This window comes from Crocodylus siamensis, chromosome 13 (assembly GCF_052110815.1).
Source record: "Crocodylus siamensis isolate JL-2025a chromosome 13, ASM5211081v1, whole genome shotgun sequence".
Taxonomy (NCBI): domain Eukaryota; kingdom Metazoa; phylum Chordata; order Crocodylia; family Crocodylidae; genus Crocodylus; species Crocodylus siamensis.
Window position 1 is genome coordinate 10,053,538 of NC_143407.1, and position 9,131 is coordinate 10,062,668.

The following is a 9,131-nucleotide window of genomic DNA, read 5'->3' on the forward strand; positions in this document are numbered from 1 at the left end:
GATGTCCCTCCCACATCTGTTGTTCTGTGATTCTGTTATTTTATTCAACACGCGGCTTTCCTTTATTCCCAGGCAACTTACAGCAGGGTTGTGTGATAGGAACTGGCCTGCTTTGACTATTGTAATCAAAATCAGTTCCTGTCACTGAATTTGAGCTGCTCCCAGCAGCACATGAAAGGCTGTGACTCATTTCTGCAGCTTACACTTTGTTTTGTCTCCAGAGCCTCTGTCTTGGGGCAGATTGCAAGCCCTGCGTAGGGCTTGGCAGGGGAATGGCTTCTTGGGTTCTTAAAGATACCAGCTGCTCTGGGTTCAGGTTGGAGAAGGCAGGTAGAGGATATGTGCTGTTCCCTGTGGGGCTCCAGGCAGGTTGTGATGGTTGTTGGGTCTGGATTTTGGATCCAGAGGCCTTGTTCAAGAGGGAGACCCACCCTCAGACTGACCATGACCTTTCCATTCGATAACAGGCAAATTTATTGATACACAGTGATAACAGAAAAGGAGAAATACAAACAGTTGAGCAATTCTATATTCTATCAAATCCTAGGGCTGTCATCAGAGTCAAAGTTCATCTGACCAGGTTGTAGTCTTTATTCTCAGGCTCTCTTTCAGGTATCAGATGTCAGCATGTCAGCAGTATGTAGGTGGGATGCCGAGGCTAACACTCCCCCTCAGTGGGGTGGATGAAACAGGTTGGCGGTGTGCCCTCTGTCCATGGTGGCTTCAGGCACCCTTCCTTGGGGGAGAGGGAGGAGGACCCCTCTCGGGGAGAATCATGGGGAGGGACCTTTTCTTACTCTCAAAGCTCTGTTTTTGTGTTCTCCTTCCCTCCTGATGACACATGATGACTCTGCATCCATGGTTATCACTGGATGGTTGTCATGCATCCATGTCCTGTGTTATCAGCATGTTCCAAGCTCATCACATGTACATATACAAATTTGGTCTTTCCAGACCTTCTCCTAATGTAGTCTATTCCCCCAAAACCAGGACTCAGGCCCCGCTGCTCTGGGGTCTTGTTAGCTGGTGCCACCTTATTTCGTGCTATTTCGTACATGTTCCGTCTGTTTTCCAGACTATGTGTCCTTCTTGGCTTTGTTGTGTTAGACACCTGTCTGCTTCCAAGGCTGTGAGAAGCTGTGTGACTGTGTTACCCAGACTCTTAGAAATCAGTTAAGCCCTGCTGCCCATCCTGAACCATTCTAATGCAGATATATATAGATATTCCTATAAGAGAATTCCCGGAAAACAAACCTTTAAATACCATTTTCTAAGGCAACCTTCCCTTCCTTGAAGGTTCATGCTTTCACAACATAAATGGAACATAATCACTGGAATCATCTGAAATGTTCCTGAGATTTGTGGGGAGGACCTCCACCAGTCATCCCAGGAAAAGTATGATGCCGTTCATGTTCGGGGCTCCAGAGGGCTGGATAATCCCCAAAAGGATAACAACAAAACAACCCAGCCGTCTCAATCTTTGACGTGGCTGAGCTCCTTTAATGGACTGTGCTCCATAGGCGAGAGGAGATTGGATTAAAAGATAAAATCTGAAATCTGAAATGCAGGTTTGGCACATGCACCAATGTTTCATTTTGGGGTGAATAATATTTTATGCAAGATGATGGAAAACTAGAAAATCTTGGTTACAACCTGGCTAACATTGGTTTCATTTAAATGTATTAAGATGCAGTTGAATATAAGTGCAGATAAGCAAGGCATCAGATGAGAGAAGTGTCCATGCTGCTTGCACACCTGTCTAACTAAAATGCCGTACATTCATATTCAGGAAAGGCTGGAGATGCAGAGAGATGAAGTAAGCTCATAGAGGGCCAAGGGCTTGTGAGTAGAAAGAGCATTTACATTAGAAGTGTGTGTTCCCTAGAAGTTATGAAAAATCAGGAACAAATTGTATCCGCTAAACCCTAGTGAAGATTTATTTCTCTGTCTTTATAAGCTAGAAAGGTTAAAAAAATTATGTCCAAGCGTTTGTAAGCAAAAAGAGCATTAACAATAGAAGTGTGTGCGCCAATGGACATAGTTTGGACAGGTCTGCTGACCCCAATGTCTCCTTTCAAACATAAGGTGTGTAATAGGGGGCTGTGGCTTCAAGCACATTCTTGATCAGGAAAATCAGGTGTGAAGAAGCAATGATCCCAAGAGAACATTGCCAAGGCTGCCCTAATGAATTTGGGAGCACATACTGACCCTGACCTTCACTGGGACTTGTGCTCACGTGGATCCTAATGTTGCTGTTACTTGATTGTCAAGAACCAGAGGAATAAAAGTGATTTTGATTATCCTCTATCTTGGTCTCAGCATAGGGGCAACTGCTGTGTTTTCTCCTCTGTTTCATTCTCTGCCCTGCTCATGGCTTCATGCTGTCTGGTGAGGTCCTTGTAAGCTGCATCAGTGGAAGTGAGGATCCTTGTTGATGGGTTCTGGTTCCAAGACCCTCCACTGGTCTGGGACAAGCATTTCTTATGGGACTCACTGGCTAATGGGAGTGTTATGTTCCTGGCAAGATAATCTATACCAAACTCTCCTATTAGAAAGGAGAATAGAAAGAGTCAGTCCTCACAAATACTCAGAGCTGTGTGATAACCAACTGTAACTCAGGAGACTAATACATACCCTTGGACCCTGGACACACATTCTTGTTGTAGTGTTACGAAGTGTGTAGCTTTATAAAAAAACATACCACCATGGGGTGTGCAAATGTTCACAGCTCCCTGGCTGAAGTGTGCCAAATTCACCAAAAAGGCCCACTCTCCAATATTGTGTTAGAGATCAATAGGGGTGTGTGAAGTGGGCCCTATTCAATTTGGATTTGGATTCGGCCTGAATCAGGGACAGTGATTTGATTTGTTCATTTGGATCACTATCCCTGATTCGATTTGGCGGAATCCGAATCTGAAGATTCGATGCTGATTCAGACACAGACATGGCTTTAAAAGTTTTTTCTACATACCCTGAAGTAGCAGGAGTGGCTCCTGATTGTTGTGATGTGGGGATGCATGGAACATCCCACAGGAGTCTGGGGGGCGCTCCACCTGCTTGGCGGCAAACCTGGAAGTAGGCCAGAAGTAATTCCAGTCCGCTTCTGGGTCTGCCGGGGAGGGAGAGTGGGTTGCCTCCCTGGCTCAGCGATCAGCCACAGGAGGACCCCAGGGACCCACCCCTCCAGACCTAGATGGCACCAGTCACCCAACTGGAGGGATGCAGGGTTCCCCTCTGCATGCTGCTTCTTGTCAACTTCTGAGTATGCTGCTGAGCATACTGGGGAGCCCCCCATGATCCTATGGGACACTCCATGCATCCCAGCATTGCAGCAGTCACAAGCCCATGTTACCTAGAGGTATGGAGAATAAACATTTAAAGCCGTCTGTGTCCAAATCTCTGAATCTTTCCAGATCTCTCTGAAGCAATTCAGAGGGTTCTGATTCAATTTGGAGAACTTAAAGGGTCAATGATAATAAGCTGATAGAGAATAGGTTTAGGTTAGAGATCAGAAGGCAATTTTTTAGTTAGGGTGGCCAAAATTTGGAACCAACTCCCCAGGGAGGTGGTTCTCTCCCCTAGCTTGGGCAAATTCAAGAGAAGGTTGGATGATCACCTGTCTGGGGTCTTGCGAACCCAGATTCATTCCTGCCTATGGCAGGGGGTCAGGCTAGATGATCTGTTCAGGTGCCTCCTGACCCTAGCTACTATGAAGCTATTGTGAAACTATGGGTCCTCTGATTCGATTTGGATTCAGAGATTTGGCCACCTAACTGGGCCGTATCTCCACTGAATTGAATCAGGGATTGAAGCTTTGCACAGCCCCAGTGGGCAACCAATGCAGTTTTGGCTCCTAGTCAGTTGTAAGATGCAGGGACTTTTATGAACTAAAATTCTTGTCTGGCCACCCTCAGGGAATATCATCTCTTCTCTGTCCCCACTCAGTGCAGTACTTACTATTTCTTTCCAAGTAGAAGCCGGCGTCATGATACCCTCGTAAAAAGAACTCATGCAGCACCTACTGAGAAAAGATGTCAGGCTTGTAAACAATGCTTGTTGTACCCACACAGCAGACGGTAATTCTAGGGTTATATCAATTTCTGATTGCTACTCACCAGACGACTGGGTGGAAAAAGACAACAGACCATCCTTTTTAAGTTTTCTGGTGACATTTGAAATAGCTGCTGCAACATGTACACACTGAGGTAAGTGCCTGGATTATCCCTTGGGCAGATGTCATTATCAAATGCAAACCCAGACACTGTAATCATGGACCTGTGGAACGAAGCCTCTGGGTTAGTGAGGGCTCCATCAATATAGCACTGGAAAAAAAAAAGACACAATACCTGTGTTAGGTAATGGCTATCAGTCATTGACCAGCACCTCTGACAATCTCATTTTCTTTGGGTTTTGTTGGAGACCAACGCTGTTGTGCATTCCAGACAGCCATTGTCTCATCTTGCACTCTTCTGGCCTTAGGACTCCCATCCTTGGGTAGGCCTCTCAATCTCGGGTAGCCAACTAAGGTCCAGCAAGCAGTGACGTGCTTGTGCAGCTCTGCAAGTCTTCTTTCCTTCCCTGTTGCATCTTCCCCCACGTTCTCTTCCCATCTAACTGACTGTCCACCAGCTGTGTCCAAGATACCAAGGTCTCTGAGGGAGGTACTTTCCTTCTACTCTTTCTCCCTACAGGGGAACCAACTGTTTCATTTGGGCACCAAGTGTGGTGGGAGTTGGATCCCCATGGGAAAGGTCTTGGAGATGGAGGGACCTGTGGTAGCATGTGGGAGCCCGCTTGGCAGTAATTAACTAGAATCCTGACCCGTGCCCATAGACTCTTGCCTCTGCTGGAAATCGGATGAGGAAGAACTATGGGGAGGGCTTAAGGGTCAGTGTCCCGATTTGTTTATCTCTGTTGATAACAAAAGCCATTGGCAGCAGATGAGAGGTTCCCCAGGTCTCATCCAAGGATACTCACCACACCCTGGAAAGAGGGAGGGATGTACCCATTATAGACAGGAATGAAGCAGCTGCAGGTCACTGCCTGTGGGGAAAGGAAGCACAGAGAGATATAGGAACATGGTTTGGAGAGTAGCATGTGTAATTCATGAGCGGGTTAATTCTGCATGCTCCCTCCAATTTGCCAGTGATGGGTCAAGCTGACAACCCTTTGGCTTGAAACCTTCTATGTTGGGGTTGGAGCTCAGTGGGGGAAGCTCATTGGGAACCTGCTCCTGAATCATAGAATCATAGAGAATGAGGGTTGGGAGGGACCTCAGGAGGTCACATCTAGTCCACCCCCTGCTCAAAGCAAGAGCCGCCCCAACTATATCATCCCAGCCAAGGCTTTTTATGGATGGTTGTTATAAAGCTGGAAGGATGGAGATCCCACCATGTCTCTGGGCAGCCTGCCCACTGTAACCCCCAGGTCCTGGCTGCTGTTCTCCTTGGAATTTCTCTTTTACCTCTGTACTCAACTGTGATCTTGTCCCATGTGTAGGGGAACCTCATCTTATCTTGGTACTCACCTGTTGCTAATTGACTCTGGATAGGACCATGATCTGCAATCGCCTGAAGAGCTTGGTGGCAACATGGTGGGGCTACTCGTGGTGGGGTAGCTCCTATAAAATACTACAACATTGCAAGCCCCAAAGTTAGGTGAATTTAGGGTGCCTCAAACCCCTGACCCTCACTGCCTTGTGGGTACTTCTTGGTTGGAGAAGGGCTAAGGGATGACACCGTGAGAACAACAGCTTTAATCTATTGCTCTCTGGCAGAAGCTACAACCATTGTGTCAGTTAACATTTGGGACTTGGCTTGGCCCTTGGACTCTGACTTCAAAGGGTAAAGAGGGAATAGTAGGTGTAGGTCAGCCTCCACTGTTCCATAAGCCATGGCCACTGTCCTGCTTGACACCAAAGACTGACCTTGCTACTTCCAGTGCTCAAAACATTAGTATGTCCAAAATGAGATAAACTGTCCAAGGGTCTTTGTGGATTAAGGCTTGCATTATACCTCTCATTACACCAGTATAATTCCCTTTATACCTCTGTGAAGGAGCTTCTCAGACTCTCAATTCCTTTTACTCCAAACTCAGAAAGCAGCTTTTACCTGAATGATCTCCTCCTTGGAGCTGAACTCTGATACCACAGCACTTTGGATACTTGATACTTGAGTAAGAAAAATGTGCAGCCTCCCTGAAGCCAGCTGGTGAGCATTATCTGGAAGACATTTTTCTAATGCCTTCTGTATATTCAGGATTATTTTATTATTTGGATACAGGTACCCGAGGATTGAACCCTCCATATTTTTCACAGTTTCAGTCATGTAACCAACCACTGCATCTAGAAGGAAAAAGTGACCATGCTTAGCAGACCATGCAGTCATATGGGAGCAAGTTTTGCCTTTATGTCTGTGTGTACCAAAGACAGAGAGTCTGTGATACGTGAATAAATCATTTGTATTGGAAACCACAACAGCAGTCATTGGTGTTAGGCCTGCTACATTTGGCTGCACTGGTTACTATGAAGAAGGTTCCTGGGTTAAGGGTCAGGGTGCTGCTAAGCCTGGACAGAAGATTCAGAGGTGGGGCTGGATTCATTGAGGAGCTCAGTTCCTTTGGATGGTGAGCATTTTTGAGAAGATGGCCTTGATGGTGGGTGCTGAGAGCACCTGAAGATCTGGTCCAGAGATCTTTGGACAAGCTGGTCCCTGCCCAACTATCCCTGCCTGTTTTCTACCGAGTGGGCATTGTTTACGGAGTTTATGGTAGTTCCATCCCTTTGGAGAAGCGGAGTGCAGTAGATATTGTCTTGGCTCTGAGAAGGTGGGAAACAGAAGAGCCTAGAACAAGAGCTGGAGAATGTGGCTGGTATGTAGAAATGTAGGGAGCTCAGTGTATTTGAGGTTTGGTTAGGAAGGTTAAAAAATGATTTTACCGAAGTCGGTAAGTAACAGAGCAGGGGCAAGAAACTTGACATTCTGGGGGATGATGAAGGCTTTTATTACAGCAGATGAAGTCCAATGGCTGCGTATTAAAGCAACAAAACCTATATGCCTTTGGGTTTATCAGCTGGTAGATGCCACAGGAATTAATTAACTTATTCTCTCATCTCCAACGCTACAGGATACTATTACTGTAACACTACATAGTATCGCTAGCACTATTAATGGATATCTACTATTATACATAACTAGAACTGTGGCACCTTAGTAGAAAGTGCGACCATTGCTGTTTCTAGGCTGCTTGGGTTCTGTTTTCCTATTTCCTAATGAATGCTCTAGTCAGTACTCTTAGACCTGTCCATTGACTTTCCTTTAAAAAGCACAGTACAACACAGAGTAAATTCAACCAGGCATTTCTTACCTATTTCACACCCACAAGTCACTAATGTGGCTATAAGTGCCCCGGAGGATGTCCCATAGATCTTGGATGCTGATCTCAGTATCTCAGGTGCCAGTTCCTGTAGAGCTTTCATCACTCCCATTTGATAAAACATCAGGAATCCACAGCCTTTAAAAAAAATAGAGAAAGGTGCGTGCTTTGCATCCTCTTCTGCCATCTTCAGTCGTGCTATGAGTTTGTGGCAGCAGGGTACAAGCTGGCTAGGAGCGCAGGGCTTGGTGGTGCTAATCACTTTGTATCAGAGTGTAGCAGAGGCACAGAAGTGTGCTCAGGAGGTATGCTCCTGTCCTCACAACAGACTGCTGCCCTGAGTTTGGTCTGAAAATTCCCTTGAGCTGTGAATGTCCTAAAATGCCCATTGTGGGCAGGCTTAGGTGGAGTTGGGACATGTAGTGTTTGTACCTGGTTCATTTAAGCCAGGTGTAAATTCTGTTACATAGATGTTTCTTCACTCATGAATATCCCAGCCTGTATGGCGCAACCTGTGCAGTCACAGCCTCTTCTTGTTGGCAATACGGATGGCAATTCAGATCTCTTTATGGCTCTTATGGCAGAAAAGATTTCCAGGATAGGATTTTTCTAGCAAACTCTAATGGCCTGTGTCCTCATCTCCCTTGCCTTGACCTATTATTCTAGGGTGTTCAGATATAGTTTCTTGTAAGTGTGGGTGAGGGTTTCAGGTGACAATATGGGGGTTTCCTTTGCTTAAGGATTGTCTTTGAAAGCAGAGGACAGGACCCCCTCTCACCACTCGTTCAGTGCCAAGAGCTCTGGATTTAGTTGCTGGCCACGTTCACGGGGAGCTCTTCCCACTTCCTCTGCTTTTCTCTGTCCTGGATTCACTATTAGTTCTTGTGCACCATGCCGGAGTGTGAGGGTTGGGCCTTGCATACTGATTATCCCTGTGAGGGTGGATGGAATGGCTGAGTTCAATAATGTATGCGCTCATGAGGAAACTGCAAGGAGACTAGTTATAAATAATGGCTGATCATTACCAGGCAAGACTTTAAAGATGCCAGTTTCCAATGCATTCACTGCTGCTAGTCCCTTCATCTCCTTTGCTTTTACCTGTGGCATGGCATTAGGTGTTCTTGTTCAGATAGTGTTCCTTTTATTTGTGGGTGAGGGGTTAAAGTGGTGATATGGGGGATTCACAATGTGCATGAATGGATTGATGGCCAAGGAGCCCCTCTTCTAGTCCTATGCTCTGATGTCCTTACTCAGGTCCCATTGAAATGGATGGAGTTCTACTGATGAGTGTATTGGAAGCACCCTTCCACCAGCACCGAATCCTTGCGGACACCCAAGTGACACTTTCATTACAGTGTCTGTCAGATAAATCCTTGTCTTGACTGTTGAACAGAGATGCTGAAAAATGTATGCCAAGAGGTCAACGAATTCTAGGACAGGAAGGGTCTTCTCAGCTTTGGAAATTTACAGGGCAATTCCAACCGCACCAGGTAAGACCAGTTTAGCTCCAAATGACCAAGGTTTAAACAGGTTCAGTGTGATGATAGAAAAGCAGATAAGGAAGAGAATTGCCTCTGTGACCAGTATGGTCCAGTTAAACACATTGCCTCAGCTGCAAAACCTCATGTCTGCATGGGCAGATCTGACTGTGAAAACTATTTGGAAAGATATTGGTGACAATGAAACCTGAACAGGGTAGAAATGAGAGTTGTATAAAGATGAATAACACATCTAGAAGTATGGGCAAGATAATCCTT

The 9,131-nt window shown here is 45.9% G+C and overlaps 1 protein-coding gene across 1 annotated transcript; it reads right to left on the reverse strand.

The window, feature by feature from the left end:
• Nucleotides 1-2,315: 2,315 nt before the first annotated feature.
• Nucleotides 2,316-7,561, reverse strand: LOC149853880 (omega-hydroxyceramide transacylase-like). Its single transcript, XM_090026345.1, has 6 exons — nt 7,366-7,561; nt 6,111-6,343; nt 4,978-5,043; nt 4,116-4,322; nt 3,958-4,018; nt 2,316-2,545 (listed from the first exon to the last, which is right to left on the reverse strand). The coding sequence occupies exons 1-6, from the start codon at nt 7,559-7,561 to the stop codon at nt 2,316-2,318; spliced, it is 993 nt and encodes a 330-aa protein (XP_089882471.1).
• Between the last annotated feature and the right edge of the window lie 1,570 nt (nt 7,562-9,131).